We start from the raw sequence: 20,794 nt of genomic DNA on the forward strand, positions 1-20,794 counted from the left end.
ATTTCAGTTTACTTTTTATTCTTTTGTTGAACTATTTATTTGTATTTGGGACTGATGCCTAAATCTGTTCTATGAGGACAGGAGGCTGCAGTCAGTTCAGGGCAGAGCTGGGCATGGAGGAGGCCCCTGCAGTGCTCATTGTGGCAGCCTGTTCTGTAGGCAGAGACCCATGTGGGGACCTACCAGTGGGATCTCCTTTCCTGGGTCTTCCTAGGTTGGTTGCAACTGTGGCGAAACCCCCACAGGTGAGGGTTAATACGCGCTTCCTTCAAGGCTAGTGGGAAAGCAGCAGGGCCTGCAGGGGTGGATTCCATCGCTTTCTGACTCCCTGTCTAGATGCATGGTGGCGTTAAGTCCAAGATCCCTGTGGATGCTGAGCAGCTGCAGAAGAAAAGGTTGCATGAGCAGCGCTGGCTTCAATGCTGGGACAGAGGAAGGCAGGTTTGGTGTATATGCACCACTGTTGCAGCCTGCACTTTTAATTTTGATTGCACACCACTTGAGGCATAAATAGTAGGTAGCAGCCAAATCTAAAGAATTTAAAAGTGAAATGTTGGTTTAAATGTAGCCAGTGTCCAAATAGGAGGAAACTGATCTCAGTCTGATAAGGAGAGTTAATCAACCAGCTTGACTGTGGGATGGACGGGAGAGCGTGATCTAGGCAGAGACTGCCTCATTGGTCTGATTTCTGTCTTGAGGCTCTCACAGAAATGCAACATGTCTGGGCTGGCACTTTGGATATAGCATCTTCTGCAATGCGGTTGCTCAGTGGAAAAAATAAAATCCAAAATTGAGAAAAAAATCCCAAAGATCTGGTAACAACACAGGTATTCCTATACTTTTATTCCCAAGCATCTTTCTCAAATTTCCTACCTCCGTTAATTTAGGCCTTGGCCAAAGCCACATCTTGATGAAGATATAAAAGACTTCTATGAAAATATGTTGTCTGCAAAGTTGTCTATATAGTGTGAGTTCAAAGCCTGCTTTCAAATAGGAATAACAGTTCATCAACTTGTATGCTTTTAAGCGTCTTAGACACTTTAAGTGTCTTAGACATTAGCTGCTCTGTCTTTAGGAAAATTAAGTCATGGAAAGGTTTTTCTTAACCGTTGTACAAGCAACTTTAATTTCTATCTACATATTAGAATCTTGGAATATTGGAAAAACAAAAAAATCCATACAAGTCAAGTACACATCTCTGAACTTGAGTGGCTGCTGTTCAAAGTTCCTTAAAAGTTAATGACTTAAAAATTGGGATTAAGCACAACTATAGCGAAACAGCTACCTTAAACTTTTATTTACAGTCATATTGCTTTTATTTTTTCCAGTGTATCTTATTCCAAGTCCTCCCCCAACAATTGATGCTGCACTGTTTATGTTTGTTTATTCAATAAACCTATACACTAGCACATACTGTTGCTTTCATATAAGCCACATGGCTTGCAAATTTTATCTGCATGTAATAAATATCATACATAAATGGAAAATTCTCCACAAGCATCTGGAGTGTTTCTTGAAACACTGTTGTAAAAGAATGAAGCTGCGCTACACGTACAGGTCTGCTGTTCTGTCCTCCCAGCAAAGAGGCAGTTAATTCATTCATGAGGAAATTAAGTCTAAAAAGTTCTGTTATTTTACTGATTACTTTAGTATAACAAGCTATAAATTTGCAAAGGAATGGATACAGTTAATTCTTGTTGGAAGGAGTTACTAGAAGTCCTAACTCTTTAAGCATATCAGCTTTACTTGAAAGGTACAACCTTTTAGTGGTAATTTACATAGACATCCAAGTGATGTGTGTATGGCGAGGAAAGGAAGAAGGCTCGCATGAAACTCTGTACTCTATATATTAAAGAAAGAGTTAAATGATTTTTATATCTTTTCATTATTAAAGTATATTTTCTCTTTCAAAGTAAAATGATTTCCTCAGGCAGTGTTATTAAAAATAACAGCTTAGTGTTATAATCAGGTGCCAATAATTCAAAATCACGTTTTTCTAGTGAAGGTATAAAGGACTACAAATCACCCTCCCTGCAGTTTCTTTTCCCCATCATCATTATAAACTGAAAAAAGAAGCAACTCATCTCCTATTGTATAAAGCATTTCTAAACCATCTTTTCCCAACAGCTGTTGTAGGACTTCAGATGGATACAGTGATTAATGCTGTCACAAAAGTGAGCGATTTCTGTTCTTAGCCCTGTCAACACTAGCATCTATAGACAAAATCATTGTTTAAAGCTCTAGCACATCACAAAATAGTGCTGATATTGGTATTTTACAACTACTGCAACATCCAATAATTCACATGTAATCTTATAGTTAAAAATTCAAGACTAGGGTGCTAACTGAAGAAGCCACTAACAGGAATTTTTCCTTTTCTGGCATGAAATAAGGGGAAGGGTAGTTTAGATAACATATAGTACAGATTGGGCAGGAACAAAAGGAATTTATTTCTTCATCCAGTATTTTATACACTTTACAAAAACCAGGAGTCTCACTGTGCCCATAAAAACATTATCCATGGCAACTGAAAGCAAGTACTACTTTTTGTCATCTAACAGGGTCTTTTTTAAAATCATAATACAAAGATTTGTGCTGTAGCAGTCCTCCACTTCGCACTGTAACAATAAGGCTTACTGTACTTTAAATACAAAGCTGTTACATCTGCAGTTATGAACCACTAGCTTTAACAAACATCATCTTATAATTGCTTTTCGCTTCTTTTTTGTTTTCTGGAACCTCAGCTTCATCATGCTTTTCAGCAGCTTGCAGCTCCTCTGCAGACTCATCTTGCTCTGACTCAGAGCCGCTTTCGGAGTCCTCTGAACTCTCATGTTCAGAGGAGTGTCCAGCTGCCTCTTCTTCATCTTCCTGAAACTAGAAGTTCAGATTATGAGACAGATAAACCCTTATTTCCTGGCAACTCCATTGTGGCTCTTAGATGTGCCCAGTGAGAATGCTGTGCGAAATGTCTCCTTTCGTATCAGTACTAAAGTGGGCTAGCTTGCTAAACACAGGTCTTTGGTATACAAATTATTAGACAGAAAGGAACCCCACTGGACTGGTTAACAGTACTGACTGTAACAGCCAAAGATTCTTCGGCCACTTTCCTATTTAGTTACAGTAGAAACCCTAAAGACTGCATTAAATGAGTTTGAAAAGTTTCAGTTTCCATCACTTCTGTAATTCTTTACTTTTGCGTACAGGGTACACAATGACACTTAAATGCTTGTCAGGGAATGAGACACACTGACACTAACTGATAGATCATCAAGAATTCTGATGATTAGTCATGACTAATCTTTGAAAATAAATTTAGCACAGCATTACAAAGCAGCGTTAGGAGTGCTGAAGTAATCCAATGCTACTGCTAAAAAGAATGATCCAAAATTGAATTTTGTTCATGCACGTAAGGAGCAATGCGTCCATGTTTTAATATTAAGAACTCTAAGCACGAGTTGTTTTACTCTCTCTGGAAACATTATCCATGTTTTCATGCCATAATAGGTGCCAACAGGAGGAAAAAAAAAAAAGAGATGTCAACTGGCAAATAAGGACAGCTTCCTAATAACCCAATTTGGTTGTGGTTTTTTTTTTTTTTTTGTCACACTTCTTTCTGCTCACCCCTATGTAATTCCTTGCAAGTACAAGACCAGGTGGGTGTCAACCCACTGAAGGACTAGTTTAGCTCATCTGACCCCTCTATTTCTGCTTAGTTTTCAGGGCCATAGGGAGGTATGCACCTCACAGCAGCAAGAAGCCAAAATAGATTAATTAGCTCTCTGTGACAATGCAGATAGTTACACTCCCCCCCTCCCCTTATGTATTCCGTGACAACACTCATTTAATATATTTGCAACTTTGTCCTAATCAGTCTTGACTACTATGGAGTATGTCATAGCACTTTCCAGAACAATGGAAAGCATCCATCATTTCCAGGCACCTACATGGCCACAACAGCGCACACAAATAAGGGTCAAGTGACTCCAGTCAGTTTCTCATTTAACCCAAACTGTGCAAGTTCACAACAATGCACGGTTATTAGATTTTTAAACCATGTATCATCTTGTCTTACTGAAGTGGCAGCCAAATCATGAGAGAAATAATTAACTTACTACCTCACTGAAACCAAGTCCACAATGGCGCCGGTTTCGTCCAGACATGGTGCTGTCCATGCTTTGTTGGTACTGAGACTCCAGTTCTTCATTCATTTTCTTGTCTTCTTCCCCTGCATGTCCAGTGTACTTTGGTTATGGTTCATTCAAATTAACAAAGACATCAAATTACACAAAGTCACCAGATTTTCAAAGTTTATCACAATATAGGTGAAAAAGTTTAAATTTAGCCACCTTCCTTAGAAACTACTGGATTGGGTATTCTTGTATACAAACCATTCAGATTTGAAAGCAGTGTTATCAAGTGTGCAAGCAAAACTGCTGTGATACATCTGTCTGATGGGACAGTATGTTCCTAAGACCTGACGCCTTCAGACAGAGATGTACCATGCACAGTGCATGTTCTACTCAACAAGGTAGGTGCAACCAGTATGACTTTTCTGTGCTTCCCCCCAGTACTGCAACGTCAAAGCCAGGACAAAGTTTCTGACCTTCACTGTATAGCACGTGATCACCATAATTAAACTGTAATTAATATATTGCATTAGCAGTTAGAACAATACTACCACTCTTGTTTATAGAGCTGCACCTGAAATTATTTCATGCAGCCTGAATTATCAGGAACAGTTACTCTTTACTCTTGCCCACCTTTAGGGATTAACAGGAAAACTAATTTTCTTATCTAGTTAACAGAACATGAGCTACTACTTCTACATGCTCTTTACTACTACTTGTTTGTGTAAGTAAATAAAGGAGCATTTCTACTGGGGGGAAAAATACGACCCAAAATAGTTGAGTATCCTCTGTTCCTGTGAAAAGTAGAAACCTCTAAATCTTCCCCCCAAAAAGGCCTACAACATTAGTTTTTAACCTATATCACTGTAAACCAAAAATGTATTACAAACTTTTCCTCATTTAGAAGGTAGAGCCATCTGTCACTCTAGAAGGAGGAAAACCTTATGTTGGAAAAGGAAGTAAAGTGTTAAGAAAACAGCTGTCCTGATTTTTTGTGAAAAAGCAGCACTTCTTGCTAATAACAATGCAGTTCTGAGTATTTGATTCCTTAAGAAGCAGCACCCTAGGAAATTCAGGTCCAAGGAGATGATTCACAGTCACTCTGCAGGCTAATAGCAGAGCCTGGAAACAATCCCCAGACTTCCTTTGGTGTTTTGGCCTGCCCACCATTTTTCATCAACTGAAAAATGACTTGTGGGGCATATCAGGGAAATAAGTTTTCTGAACCTCTTGACAGTTGCTCTTCTATACAGTTTTATTACAGCTTCTGTCAGACAGTCCAGCCCAGCTTCATTTTGGTGTACTTTGACTGAGCAAGTCTGATAAGAAGTTTTATGTTATATAACATCAAATTAGTGCTAATTCCAAGATGACCTTGCATATCTTCCCCTCTTCTATCTCGCTGCTTTAAGGTAGAGATATTTCCATTCAATAGGTAATCAGGTTGGAGGAGAAATCAATCCTGGTTTTTTGTTGTTCTCTTCCCCCCCCAACACACACACTGAGTTAGAGGTGTGGATATCCATACCCGGCAGCACACAAGCAGCATAATACTGCTAGGTACTAAAAGCAATAACACTTTACTTTCTTATTTTGATAAGAAAATACGACAAGGACCTGCAGACCCTGGTTTACAAGGCATTTGTATACAAGTTTAACTGACCATCAAGTACTTTTCTGACTTCAGAAGGTGAATGTGTGCGGTCAGAGAAACTGTCAGTACTCTTACAAGAAATTACCAACTTCGCAAATGGATCTGTCTTCACCTTCCGCCACAAAACCTGAAATCCCTCCCTGCGACATGGACCGTGCTCAAAGTTCTGGGATGTTCTTAAGTGAGCATTTGATTTCCAACTTTGTAGCAGCTGTTGGATAAACTGACCTGTCCTGAAGTGAGAGGTTGATCTGTGGTCTCCGATAACAAGGCGGCCAGTATGTTCTTTCTAAAAGAAAATGCAGTTTGTTTTGGAGCTTTAGGCACTGACAGCTCTGCCAACATTCTGGAAATCTCTAGTGGGAAAGATTTCCAATCAAATCTTGACAACCAACCATACGACTGTACGATTTGCTAGCTAACTACTGCTATCCACTGATGAAGCTCATTTCATTTTTATGGTTCACTGAATTTTTCTGGAAAAGAAGCCCCAACAACTAGATATTCTTTCCTCTTCCCACACCCCAAAGCCGTCTCTTTTCTTCCCTGTTTTTTGCCGCTCCAAAGACAAGCCATACTACTATGCTAAATAAGGAAAGATGGTGACCATCTGATATGAAAACTACGCGACAGCAACACCAGATGAGTGCGAATCCGGGTTCCAACAGTTCACCCTTTGAGTCTCTGACATTATGCGATAGCTCAGCCTTCGCATCCTATTGCGGTCCCACTTTGGGACTGGTGCTCATCAATACGGTGGCTAAGCAGTCGCTCATTAGCAAGTGTCTCCCTAGAGGCACGAAGTGGCGTTAGACGGCAGGGTACTTTGAGCATTTAAGTAGGCGTCACAGTTAGTGGCGGTGGCATGTTTTAACACCGTGGTGCTTTAACACAGCGGCGCGGCCTCACCTTGGCGGCGCCCATCAGCCTCAGGAACTTCTGCTTGCGCTCCTCGTTGCCCAGGTCCGCCGCCTCCCAGCTGCTGGAGCCCTGCGGGGAGCACACGCTCGCTGCGCCCGGCCCCGGCCCCGGCCCCGGCCCCGGCCCCGGCCCCGGCCCCGGCCCCAGACCCCGACTCCGACTACCGACCCCGACCCCGGACCCGACCCCGGACCCGGCCCCCCGCCCGCCGCCACCCCCGCGCCCATTACATCGGGCGAGGCCGCTCGCTTGAGGCCGTGCTGAGGCTGCGAGTCCCGCGCCGAGCTCATGGCCGCGGCTGCTGTCCAGGCCCCTCCGCCGCCTTCCTGCCGGAGCCGCTCCCTCCCACAGCGCCGGGTCGCGGCCCCGGGGCGGGGCGGCCGCGGGGGGAGCCGGAACGTGTAGTTCTCCCCGCGGCCTGCGCGGCGCGGTGCGCCCTGGCGAGGACTACAAGGCCCAGAAGCCTCCGCGGCGGCGGGGACGGCCCTGCGCGCTGATTGGCGGGGGGCGGGGGAGATGGGGGGTGCTCGCGAGCGCTAGCGCAAGGAGGGCCGTTAGAGAGGCGCGAGGCGGGCCGTTGGGCGGGCCCGAGGCGGGCCGTTCTTTCCCGGCTCTGAGGGGCGAGGGCGGAAGCGCGGGGTCCCTCCCCCTGCTCTGGGATCGCTACAGCAGCCGCACGGCCCCGCAGCGGCAGACGTACGCCGCCGTCCCTCAGCTTGCCGTTAAGAACCCCCTTCTGTTTTAATATCCTCGTCCCGTAGTGACTTGCCCACACGGCAGAGCTATAGCAGACTAGCCAAGGCCAGGAGGTCCAAGTGTGCATATGGAAATGTGCGAGCGCCGTGTGCCAGGTCATGTTGCAGCTTAGGGTTAAAGTTGTTTGGTTACAGGTTTTCAAAACAGAAGTGAAATAAACCACTCCGGATGAAAACAGCAGTGAATACATGTGAATGTACTCAGTCCTGTTGAAACCTCCTTAACACCTGGTTCAAAACAAGTGATTGCAATTTTCTTGTTTAGTGAAAGAGCTAAACAGGTAAAGTCTTAATTAGGTCTTTTTGAATGTTTTTCAGTCTGTGCGTTCACGTTGTCTTTGTGCAGTCAGTTCAGCCACAAACTTTTCATCTATAGCTGTACCCCCCAAATCTTCTCACATGGTGTGCACATACAGTATAGATAGTCAGAACGTGCCCCAAATCTGCCGTTCTTCTCAGTAGTTGGGGTGAGTCTGAACTTCTTTTTGACTTGCAGAGATCTAAGCTGCATTTCGTTGCATCTACTTGTCTTTAGTAGTTTGTTTTGGCTTGGTTTCTTCTATTCCCAAGTTGTTATTTGCACTTTTATTGTTTTGCTTTGTCACTACAACAGTGAAACATTTCAGGCTTGAGGCAGTAAGTCTGCCCCCTCACCCCTCTATCTCTGTGCTAGATCAAGGAAATTTTGGGGTTTTGAAGGTTAGAGGCAAGGCAGGACGAAGTAAGCTATGACTGCAAACACCATGTGTAGTCACCTGCAAGGCAGAAGACCACACTGCAGAGATTGACTAAAGGTGAAGAGCCCATAACACAGGGGTCTGCACACGGTGTAAAGATGCTGATGGACAACTTATAAAGGGTGCTCAGTTCCTTGCAAGTGGATGAAAAGTTCCTATAGAAGTCTATAGGGCTTCTACATTTAGGCTTCTGCTCTGACTCTGTGAGAGGAATCTCTATGCTTAAAGGATGACCTGCTCTCAGTTAAGTTGGTCTTTATGAATATCTTCTTTACAGAGGAGGAAAAACAGAGGAGGTTAAAAACGTGCCATTACAATGTGCTTTTTGTTTCTTTGTTTGAGTATGGCATTTAAAATATTTGGTCATTTTGATATTTTTTGACATTTTTCCTGAGCCTTGTTACTCAGATGTCACCCATCATTCCTTTGTAGGACTGAAGTACAGTGAAAGAAGAGTTAATAAGAACGTATTCTGGAAGATGGAGCACAAAAGCTCAGCAGATCTAGTAATGTAGAGATGTGCTGATAGAGCCCTGCCACTCCTGGGTAGGTAGATTTAGTTACAGATATTTGTAGATTGTCATTATTTTCAATTATTTTTTATACAAAACAACACTAGGATAGTAATATTTAAATTCATGTTCACGTATATTGTACTACCTGAGTGTGCAAAATCAAATAGAAAGGCACAGCTGTTACGCCGGTTTTCTAAAACTTCCATAATTGTTGTTTGACAATGATAAAGAGCAGAAGGGAGCATTAATATGAAAGAATATTGTATTTACAACTTTAACATCATTTTAATGTATCTCAATATAATTATATAATGACTGTAATTGTGGCTTAATTGAAATTCTGGTACTTTAATAAACGATTTCTCATGGAAGGGGTACAAAATGTAAAAATAACATCACTATCAGTAATTTTTTTTCGTAGTATCTAGCAGCATTTTTAGTCTGTTAATAGGAATTGTGGTAATCTAATACTAGTGAAATTGTATCTTTCTATTTTTTTAGTTAAGCTTTTATTACAGTTTGTGTACTAGTATGCTTAAAAGACCTGTTCCTTAAGAAAAACAAGTGCAAAATTTGAACTTCATGGTTGTGGTTTCCTTACGGGACAAATGGAGAAGGATTGCCATTGGAAAAAAAGGTGCAAGAATATCAGACTTTGCTAAAGTTGAAATGAGTTTTTTTAATTGGGTCTAAGTTGTGGGTTACAATTAACTTCAAGTTCTTTCAGGATGACTGAAATATATGATTGTTTATATGGCTGCAATGGTTTGGTGTTTTGTTTACATTTTGAATAAGATGTGCTAATAACATTTTAGTAAGGGGATTTTATAAATATTTGTCTTTCTTATTTTATTGCTCATTTGGGATAAAAATGCTCTGGTTTTGCAGAAAAGTGTTACCTTAATTAAAAAAAAAACAGATATATCCCAAGCATTATATGGCACCCGTCTACATATGGGGGAACTTAAAATGGAGTAATCAGGCTGCTAGCAAAAATGTGGATTGTCTCAGTAGAAGACTGATTATGCAAAGGTTTTATTTATCTTTATGGAGATATTACAGATAATTCTGAGGAAGTGAGACTAAGGAGCTAGATTTAATTCCAGTAATAATCGAAAATGGTAAGAAAGGGCAAAGTTAAGAAAATCCTGTCATGCTAAGATCCAGTGTTGTATTTACTGTAGTCTTTGAACAACTGAAAAATATAATGATTCACAGGATAACAAGACAGATTGGCTTTTAAGAAGAAGCATGTCTTCTTGAGCGTGTGTGAGACTGTTTTAGTATATAAACAAAACAGTGGGTAAGGATGCGGGGCAACATTTGTGTGACTTTTCCGCAGTTCTGTACATAGTCCTTCAGAAGAGACTATCTGGAAATTAGCATTCCAGTCACAGGAGCTCAGGTTTGCGATGGAGTAGAAACTGGCTGTGACGCAGAAATCAGACTTGGATTAAGCATCTGTCCATCAGTATAGCTAAGGAACAATAGGGAGGAGCGAAAAGGCTTCTGGTTGGAATGGTAAACAGAGAAAGGCAGACGATACAGTGAGACTGTGATGTGGTGTAATGACCAATAAGATGACAAAGTTATTCACTGTTATATACAGTTACCATCTCAGGCTTTTCTGTGTAACTCTGCTTTGGTGGTGAGCTCCAGTCTCTGGATGGGAACCATCTTTGGGGGTGGAGGGAAACCAACCCTGTTACAGGAAAAAAACTACCTTAATGAAGATTTTCTGCACCAATCCAATTCCAAGTTTTGAACCTCAGCAATAAAAACTTCCAGGCAGACAACAACTTAGGATAGGTAGGTATGGGAAAGCAGAAGCTTAACTAGGTCTGGCAGAAGTAGTTTTATCTTTGAAGAATCTGATGTACAATCTTTGAAAAAAAATAATATATATATATATTTGAGGTGTCTGTGTCGAGGTAGGGTAGATTAAAGCACAGCTAGGTCTGACAGCCAAAAGGCTTTTTTCATTGTGTGATGTGATAAGGATGTCTTTGCCGTGCAGTCATTGACTGAGCTGCAGTAATGAGACAGGACAGACCTGGCTTGGTTGCAGAGCTTAATCTTCTCCTGTAATGGTCCTGGCTCTGCCCAAGAAGAAGTGGCCTTTGGCATATCTCACCTTTCTGCTTTATCTACAAAATGTGGACAATATATCTCCTTTCCAGCCTTTAGACTTAATTAATGGTTGCACAGTCTGTTCAAAGCAATGTATACGTGCTAAATATTAGCTACAGTGTAATTGGACTACTGTAATTTATAATGTGCTAACTGACTTTGGCATATAAAATAGGATCAACCCCTTCTCAAGTGCTGTAGAATTTTTAATTGTTACTAATGAACTTCTGATATTCAAAGTACCTATCCCTGTGAGACAGGGAATGCTGCCAGGATTTGTCTGTAGGAAAGCTTAGCAAGGCAACTACTGATTTTTTTTTTAAGCTTGAAATAAAAAAAAAAAGTACATATCATATGTACACACACACACCTACATTAAGTGCACAGTTTAAATTACATTTCCTTTTAACAGAAAGCTCTATTTCTTTTTAAATGGAAACAGGGCACTGCCCTCGCGTTTCAAAAATGTTTCATCTCTTTCAGCATATTTTAAGATTAAAATGCTTTTTGATTTCTAACCAGCTTTGCTTGGTAGTTGTCAGTGCAATATATAGAGGTTACCCCAGAGAAGAGTGGAAAATATTCTGTATATCACTGGAGGTGTGGAAAGATTTTTTTTTTAATTGAAATCTGACTTATGCAACATACTTATTCAGTACGTTTTAGTGTCATGATGTCTGCCAAAAGTTCAATTCCAAGCTCTTGCTAAGTTTTGTTTTAAGGAGTTGGGAAGAAGGAGAGACAAGCTAAGAGCAAAAAAGAGATGTCAACAAAAGGATTGCTGAGAAGGGAGCATCAGTTGAGGGAAGGCAGTCATAGCTGTTAACATTTAAAAAGCCCTTTCAAGGCCTAACAAAATAAAGGATAGAGATGTCCTCATCCTGAAATGGCTTTTATATTTCTGAATCTGTTATAAAAGCTTTTCTTAGAACACTTCCTTTCTAAAAACAAAATAGTTTCTGTCGTAAACAAGACAGGCAGCACATCAATACAAAGACTATCTTCACTTACTTTTATTTCTACTCTAGCAGAGCAGGCCATTATTCAATACCACAGCAAAAAGAATTGTTGCCCCAGTTTAACAAATGACGAAAACAAAGAATGAAGAAATTTTGTCCTTGAACCTAGCACTGTGCAGGCTTCCACTGCTATTGTATGTATTAGGCTTTGTTCTCTGTACAAAGATTTAAAAATCCCCATTTTTAACATGATAAAAGGTAAGTTAGTCCAGCTTTCTCTGGGTACAGTCCTGGTGGAGACAGGACCCAGGTAGTTTTTATACCTGTGTAGCCAGTCAAGGCCAGGCATATATCTCTTACTTGGAGTTGATTTGAACAAGCTACATCAAAATAAGAAAACATAGTGCTTTGCTTCCACTAAGATTTTACATCGTATTAGACTGACTGGGCTTCACTGTTTACCACTGTACCTGGCATAGTGCTAGAATAATGTACCCGAGTAAAAATCTTTTTTTTTTTTTTAATTGCAATGAAGATATAGCTTTATATATCTCACTTCTTTTTCTTCTTTTTCTTTTGTGTTTGATAACACGTAAAAGCACTAATAAAGACAAGGCATTTTGCAGAAAGTATCTGCCAAATTCCATTATTCTACTGTGAGTCTGAATGATGAGACAAAATCTTCAGCATTATCAAAATGAATTGTTTTTGTTTAGAGTGAAAACTTAGTAGTTCCTCCATTTGGTGTATCTTCTGTTTCATCCATCTGTAGTAAAGCAGAATATTTCAAGGAAAATCAAAAAACCTCGTGGGAATCTAACATTTCCATCTGTTTCTATTAGGGAATTTAAATTATTGGGTAATTTGAAAATGGCATGGACAAACCACTCCTTTACATACTTCAGTGAAAATTCTCCTTTGGAAAAGGTTGAACAAAATCAACATTGTACTTTTTTGAGTCATGTAGCACTGTGAAAGCCAAAGTCTCTGAAGTCAGTTGAAAGTTGTCTGCATACAGAATTTGTCTTTTCATATAATTATTCCTGTTCCTAATACCTTTGAATCTTTTACTGTATGGGCAAAGAGAAACTACAAAGAAATGCAATTGGTAGGGGAGAAACTGTGGCTCTGCAGGCTCTGCATGCTCTCCTTCCTCACCCTGTGTGACTGTAGTAGTTGCTCCTCCTTAGGGTCAGTAACGTTTGTGGATGAGTCAGTAGAAGGGTACAAGAAATAACACCAGCTATCTTTATATGTATAATTTTAATTCAATCCAAAATGACATGGAAAAGATTCTAAAGGTTTGAAAAAGGGAGTGCGTTAAAACTCTGATATATTTGCACAGCTCCCAAGTCAGAGTCCTTTTTGAAAATAAATGTTTCTGTTTGACTTTCATGCTCAGTGGAACACACAGGCTTTTCATGTGCACCCAACGTCCAAATAAACTTTGAAGATTGACAATAATCTGCTTCTCCATGGCAGAGCTTTACCACAGTACTGTCTGTGGCCACTGCATCACTTTTTTTTTTTCCTCCTGCAAAAATCTTTTCATTAATTTGTGTCCCAACTGTGTTAGTTCCACATATGTGATCATTCACTACCTCTCTTATTTACAGGAGCCTGTAAGTTGAATCAGGTTGATTGCAGCCAGTTTGTCTATGTTTTGGTGACTTGTGCTACTTCACATGTAGACAGCCCGTCTCCTTGGCAGTGCTGAGTTTTTCTACTGTAAGATTTTCACTGTACGAAAAGACATACAAATAGATAATTGCTCTTTCACTTTGTTCGTGTACTGGGCCCATGGATTATTAATTGGGTATCAGTCACGGCCTGTTGGTTTTGAGTGACTGTAATAAATACAAAAATAAAAGTGAAATTCATTACCCTCTTTTACCTGCTTTACACCAACATCTTATTTCTTCCATCAGGTCTTTAAAATTAATGTAGTGAACTTTTCAAGCTATACACAGTATTAATAAACTATAAACTATCTGTCAACTTTGCCAAGAATCTACTGTGCATTCTGCCTAACACTGCAGCTGACTTTAACATTTTGGAATGTATTCTCTTATAATAAACAACATTAAGTTGCAGGTGCAGGACTGCAGCAATTTATGTACATTTTGACTTTGAGCATAGGAATTTGTAGCCCAGGGATCAGGGTATTTTTAAGTGTTTGAAATAATAAATCTTAAATTAACCTAGGCATGAAAGATTACGTCCTTCTTTATGTCATGACGTTTATGATTGGTCTGAGACTGTAATGGTATCCTGCTTAGGAAGCAGCTTTACATCAGGACACAGGCACAATGTGCCAGGAAGAAAAATACGCTTTTCTACTGACTTTAGGCCATCGTCCTTGTTTTCTCTGGGGGCATACCAGGTGTCTTTTCCTATTTTATATAATCCATTATTTCTAAAACATTTGGGAAGGCTTTGTAAAAATGCCCCATATAATGCTGTTAATTTCCTAGAAGTATGTTTGGTACAGAAGACTGAGATGTGTTCAACTGTATGAAGTTCAACAAGGCCAAGTGCCGGGTCCTGCACCTGGGGCGCAACAACCCCAAGCAGAGCTACAGGCTGGGAGATGAGTGGTTAGAAAGCTGCCTGGCCGAGAAGGACCTGGGAGTATTGGTTGATAGTCGGCTGAATATGAGCCAGCAGTGTGCTCAGGTGGCCAAGAAGGCCAACAGCATCCTGGCTTGTATAAGAAGCAGTGTGGCCAGCAGGTCTAGGGAAGTGATTGTGCCCCTGTACTCGGCTCTGGTGAGGCCGCACCTTGAGTACTGTGTTCAGTTTTGGGCCCCTCGCTACAGGAAGGACATGGACGTGCTCGAGCGAGTCCAGAGAAGGGCGACCAAGCTGGTGAGGAGTCTGGAGAACAAGTCTTACGAGGAGCGGCTGAGGGAGCTGGGATTGTTCAGCCTGGAGAAGAGGAGGCTCAGGGGCGACCTTATCGCTCTCTACAGGTACCTTAAAGGAGGCTGTAGTGAGGTGGGGATTGGTCTGTTCTCCCACGTGCCTGGTGACAGGACGAGGGGGAATGGGCGAAAGTTGCGACAGGGGAGTTTTAGGTTGGATGTTAGGAAGTACTTCTTTACCGAAAGGGTTATTAAGCATTGGAACGGGCTGCCCAGGGAGGTGGTGGAGTCACCATCCCTGGAGGTCTTTAAAAGACGTTTAGATGTAGAGCTTAGCGATATGGTTTAGTGGAGTACTTAGTGTTAGGTCGGAGGTTGGACTCGATGATCTTGAGGTCTCTTCCAACCTAGAAATCTGTGTCTGTGTCTGTTTTGTTTGTTTGAATGGAAGGCTGAAAAAAGCAAATGTAAGGCTGTATGCTGTCCCTAAATAGCTTCGTGAATGCCTAGAGTGTGGTACTAAGAAATACCTCTGTATATGGCACTGTCAAAACTGGTAGGTGTATCTTACAAACCCACGTGTATCACAGAAGCATAGAATCATATAGGCTGGAAGGGATGGCCAGGGCTCGTCTTGTCCTGCCTCCTGCCCAATGCAGGTCCCATTTGAGCAGGTTGCCTAGGGCCACGTCCTGCCAGGTTTGGAGTATCTCCAAGGATGGCGATGCCACATTGTTTCTTGGCAACCTGGCCCAATGTTTGACCACCCTCATGGTATTTTTTTTTTCTTTATATTGAATTGGAATTTCCCATAATTACCCTTGCATCCCATCGCCTCTTGTCATTTCACGGTGCACCTCTGTGAGGATCCGTGTTTCATCTTCCCTAGTCTCTCTCATTCAGCAGTTGCAGGCAGCAATAAGCTTTCCCTTTCATCCGCTGTTCCCCAGGCAGTGCAGACCCAGCTATCTCAGCTCCTCCTTGTATGTCTTGCCGATTGCCTCAGTGCTTCCGCTGACGTGCTTCACTCTCTCAATATCTTTCTTGAACTGGGGAGACCAGAGCTGGAGATGCTGCTCCCGATGCAGTCTGACAAGTGCCAGAAAGAGGGGAGTTATCAGGTCCCTCAGTCTGCCAGCAGTGCTTCTTTTAAAACAGCCCAGGATGCTGTTGGCCTTCCTTGCTGCCAGGGCGCACTGCTGGTTCACGATGAGCTCGTCGTCCACAGGAACCTCCAGTGTTTTTTTCTTGCAAATAGGCTTTCTAGCCACTTGGCCCCCAGCCTGTCCTGTTGCATGGGGTTATTCTATCTCAGATGCAGGGCTCTGCATCTTAATGTATTGAATTAAAATTACAGAATTCAATGTATTGGATTATAATTTTGTGCTAGTGAGAACTAATAGCTTTGGGTTTGCCATTGGGGAATAGCAGTGGCATATTCTCAGCATAGTCTAAATAATGCAGAATTGTGCATAACGACTCTCATTTGTGGATAATCAGTTTAACAAAATCACCTAAAGCTGCTAATATATCAGGTGCATCCTGGGATAAATAAATTACAGAAATCATAATACATTGCCAAAGAAGGGAAAATGAGTTGTTTCCGGAAAGGCGGTATTTTTTTTTAGACTAACAGTGCTTTGGTTTTGTTGTGTACATTTATATATCAAGTGAGCTAAGCTAATTTGAAAGCAAAACCAATACTATTTTTGGGTTATTCTGCTTATTGATCAAGTGAATATTTAATTTTTCTTTTTAGATTAAAGAGTGTGGAATGTTTTCATTAAAGAAGGAGTTTGAAACATACTTTATTCTGAGGATATTGAGATACCATTTAATATTAACCAGTATTTTCATTGTATATTGAATAGTTTTCATTCAATGGCTGTTCATTACTAGTGTGCTTTCAGACCTATGTAAATTCTCAAACTAAAAGCTAATTTAGGATTTTTTTTTGTATTTTATGTCAAATTTTCTTATAGAAACATCTGATTCTCTCTTAAGAATTTTAAAATTATGTGGGTACTTTGGTGGTTGATAACAAGTGTTGTTGTTTTGTTTTGTTTTTGTTTTTTTGCCAGTCATAATAAAGGTAGTTTTCTTTGTGTTGCCAGCAGAGACCCCCTTAAAGATAACACAAGTCTTTACTTATGCTTTTCCCTCACTGTTAATTCACCTTCCCTTTTTAAGAATCCTGGAATTTGTCAGAATTGAGTTTTGGGGGATGAATTCAACTTCTCTCTGCCCATGGTCTATTGTAGCTTTCTCAAAAGGGCTGTATGTCCGCAATGTTAGGAAAATCTGGTGTATTGTAAATTAAGCCTCAGAAGCTGAAGACTCACAGCTAGGAGATATTACAGAGAGAACCAGCATTTCTGGTGCTGCCTATGATTTTCAGAAGATGACCCCCTTTGTTAATGAGGCATGCAATCCTATTTGGCATGGGTCAGAGGTAGGATGATCTTCTTGCAGGTGAAATGTCATTTGCCGCATTTTGCGGAGTATTAGCCCGAACCTATATTTGGTTGGCACCTGTGCTCCAAAACTGGCATCCCACCTTGTGAGAAGGCAGAATGCCACTCTGACAGATGGGGAGGAATGCAAGCATGCCAGCAAACCAGTGTATGCATCAAGGGGTCACATTTCTCTCCAGGAATGTTGAAATACCGGTACATGCAGAGCTTCTGTATCTGAGGCACACGTGTTTCTTGGCAAGGACCAAAGTTCCTGCTGAACATCTTGGCACTGTACGTAAGGAAGCTTAGTGAATTTTCATGGCTTTCATGGGGTTTCTACACCATGGGAGCCTACATATAATTTCTGCTAAGAATGGCCCAATGAATATAAACAGAAGAGGGAATATCTCTTGCAAATTATTCTTTCTTATTAATAGATTAAGAACTGTTAAAATGCCATCATAGCTTTCATGGATGCTGATTCTTTTGATTAGTTAATGGTTGGTTTATCCTGGTCTGAGGGCAATAGAAAGTGTGGTTTGGCAATCAACCCTAAGTGAGAATATCACAGCTTAAACTTCTACCATTTCTTTTTCATAATATCTTTTATTTTAACTTAAAAGTAAATTATGGAGTCCCCTCACACTTTTGTACTTCATCAATAATTTTTTTCCTGTGTTCCCCAAAATGATATAATGTATTAAAATTAACTCTAGGGCATTCCTTTCTTTTGCCGAAGGTAATTCTGAATGGTTTATTTCAATGTTTTTACTTTTTTTTTTTCTCCAGAATTACTGTAAAGCTTTTCTATTTCATCCATTACAGCACAGTGTTTTTCACATTTGAATAGCTGCATCAACATGAATCCTTTATAAGGACCTTAAAAACAAACTTTGCCAAGTCCCAGAATACAGAAGCTAATTCACATCCCAATACTCAGCTGCCTCATGAATAAAGGAGAGTCTGTGCCTGACACTTTGAAGCTGTAGCTGTTAAACCATACAGACTATTTACCTCAATAAATCATTATAAGAAACTAAGGTACAATTATACCCACAGAGAAATAGAATTCAAAACACTGATTTATGTGGTTCAGTGCCTGTTCCCTTTTCCATCATGTTTTGAATTTTATGCATGTTTGTCATCTTTGGCTGCTTCCATGTATCTTTAAACTAATGGGTCTTGCTTTTTTAACATTCCTCATTAAGTTTGTTATTTTACTTTGACATACAGACATGATTTGCACGCTGTACAAAGTTTTGCATTTAAAATTAACTATCTAATTTCTTATGGTATAGTGCAAAAGTGGAAAATGTGAGTAATTTGTTTAAACTAACCTATAGCCCTCTCTGGTTAATTTGTGACCATCTAAGCTGAAAATCTGTATTATAAAATTTTTTTGATGCTTATTTGTGGGATCTGGAGAAAGATTAGCATACAAAGGAGTGTATCATTGTACTTTTAGTAATGTCCCTACTTATCTAGAGGGCTATCACAAAGAGATGGGAGACACATGAAGTTACATTTGCAGTTAGTTCCTCCCTTTCTGTATCCCTTGAAGAGACAAAATGAAACTAAAAGATAAAAATTAAGCAAAATGAAAGCTCTGGCTCAGAGGAAGGAATGGCACTGAAACTGACAAATAATTCCATATGAAATGGCAGAAGTAAGGTAAATATATCTAGCAAGTGGAGTTTGAGACCAGCCACAGACTCTGTTAGGCCACCCAAGCCTTGAAGAGGATGAATGAGCACGCAGTGTTGTCCTGTAGAGCAACAGGGTGGGAAGTGATTTAATAACCAATAAATGTTCCTTAATAAAACTTCAGAAAGTTTCAAAATATTTAAATTGAGATTTTGAATATGAACAATGGTAAATATACTGCAGTTCCAAAAGCCTTATGCCATGCTAATAACTTTGAGAGCTCTTGGATCTAAACAATACTGAATGAGGGTATATCATGCAACCTTCCTGGTCTTGAAGTTGTTTCTGTTATTGAGAGGGAGTTATAAATCTGTTGTTATTTCAGAAGGGATTTGAGACATGAAAGTTTTTAGACCATGTATCACATCTATATACCTAGTAAAAAACGTATGTCTGTTGAAGACAAGTTTGACCATTTCAGACAGCTTTTGCTTTACAGTGGACATCAGAAATTAGAGTGAGAAGCCTAAATGCTTATCTGTAAGTGTTTCTACATTTTTGTTACCTTATGCTAATTTTCATAAGAGCTTCAAGTCATACATGAATATGCATATATAAGGTGTATAATGCTCATATGATATCCATTATAAATAACGTACAAATAACAAAAATATGAGTAATAGCACACAACCGTTTGCACCCACAATGTCATTCACATATATATCTAACTCTTACGCTTCTGTGTGTTTTTGCCTCTCTGAATCTACAGGCATTTTGTGAGGAAACAATATAGTACCTGAAAGTTTCCATATATAAACAATGTTATCTATCCATAATTGAAAACTCATCTAGGATATTCCATATCCTGTTGCCCAATATTCTGGGCTTCCATAGCATGCTGCTTTTACAGTCTGATAGCATTTCAAGTGTTTCTGTCATTATATCCATATAGTTGATAACATTTTTATGCTACTGAAGTAGCAAATTGCTTAGCACTATTGATGATGGTGGAATTTAACAAATCTGTGGATGTGGCATTCTAATACCAAGTGTTGAGGCTACGTAACATGCGACCTTATGTACAAATCTGACATGGAGGGACAAAGTTTAGGAATCTGGAAGCAGAAAAGCATGACAAGCACTTACCTCCAGAAAAATTCTGTATGTTTACATTCATTATTTGAGTGTATTTTCACCTTGTTTCTGGAAGGAACACATCTGCAATGTCTATGCCAGTCTGTATTTCAGAAAATGTTGGCTGATTTCAATAGAATTTGACAGTCGGGCAGAATCCTAAACTTTCCAAGTTTTTGCAAGCTTCAGAAAAATTGGTGACTAGCTAGGAAAAGAGAGTGATCCAAAGTGTTCCTCTGTACTGGTGAGACTGAAGCAGGCATGCAGCAGGACCTGCAGCCAACCAGGCAGCTTGTCATCGTTTCTGTCTGAACCGCGTGTTGCATGTTGCCCTGCTGAGTAGCCAGCTGCATTCCCTGGTAAAGGGCTGAAAGGAACCAGAGCTCCTGGTATTACCGCGGTCAGGGGAAAGTGGAGGGAGAGGTCACAGGAGATACAAGCAGAAAATGGAAATTATTGTGGTCGGGCCCACGTGAGCGTGATAGAGCGCAGATCTGGTAGCCCCTCTATGAACCTTTCCATTGCTTACAGAGCAATTTGTTCATTAAAACTGTTCACATCTGTTGAAATTCTATTAACGAAACTGCATTTTATAGGAGCCTTGTAATACCTAAATATTTGTTGTTCTCCCCCCTCCCCCCATGCTTAGTGCCCTAGAATGGAGGTTCCTGCTCATTTATAAAAACAGTAATGCCATCAACAATTAAAATTTCTTATCATATATTTCCATTAAGAAAATTTCAAATTATTTAATATTTCACATTGCTACATGGTAGCACTGGCTCTGAACTATAAAAATGAAGAGGCATTATATTCTGCAAAATGCTGAAATCTCATCCTAAATTTAAAGAAATTCTGGGACATTTTCAACACTTTATGAAATTTCAAATATTTA

At 40.3% G+C, this 20,794-nt stretch overlaps 1 protein-coding gene across 1 annotated transcript; it reads right to left on the reverse strand.

Moving 5' to 3' along the window:
• Window positions 1-2,426: 2,426 nt before the first annotated feature.
• On the reverse strand, window positions 2,427-7,134 carry C5H11orf58 (chromosome 5 C11orf58 homolog). Its single transcript, XM_040557489.1, has 5 exons — window positions 6,936-7,134; window positions 6,694-6,774; window positions 6,013-6,073; window positions 4,119-4,228; window positions 2,427-2,877 (listed from the first exon to the last, which is right to left on the reverse strand). Exons 1-5 carry the CDS (start codon window positions 6,993-6,995, stop codon window positions 2,671-2,673), a joined length of 519 nt encoding a protein of 172 aa, XP_040413423.1. The 5' UTR covers window positions 6,996-7,134; the 3' UTR covers window positions 2,427-2,670.
• Window positions 7,135-20,794: the final 13,660 nt, after the last annotated feature.

Source organism: Cygnus olor, chromosome 5 (genome assembly GCF_009769625.2).
Source record: "Cygnus olor isolate bCygOlo1 chromosome 5, bCygOlo1.pri.v2, whole genome shotgun sequence".
NCBI lineage: Eukaryota > Metazoa > Chordata > Aves > Anseriformes > Anatidae > Cygnus > Cygnus olor.

What these genes read in the sequence shown, in the direction of transcription:
- C5H11orf58 (XM_040557489.1), bottom strand. Translation starts at nt 6,995, where the DNA reads ATGAGCTCGGCGCGGGACTCGCAGCCTCAGCACGGCCTCAAGCGAGCG. An exon ending in AGCGAGCGGCCTCGCCCGAT is followed by an intron (nt 6,775 to 6,935) that starts GTAATGGGCGCG and finishes TGCTCCCCGCAG; the next exon opens with GGCTCCAGCAGCTGGGAGGC. An exon ending in GGCTGATGGGCGCCGCCAAG is followed by an intron (nt 6,074 to 6,693) that starts GTGAGGCCGCGC and finishes ATTTTCTTTTAG; the next exon opens with AAAGAACATACTGGCCGCCT.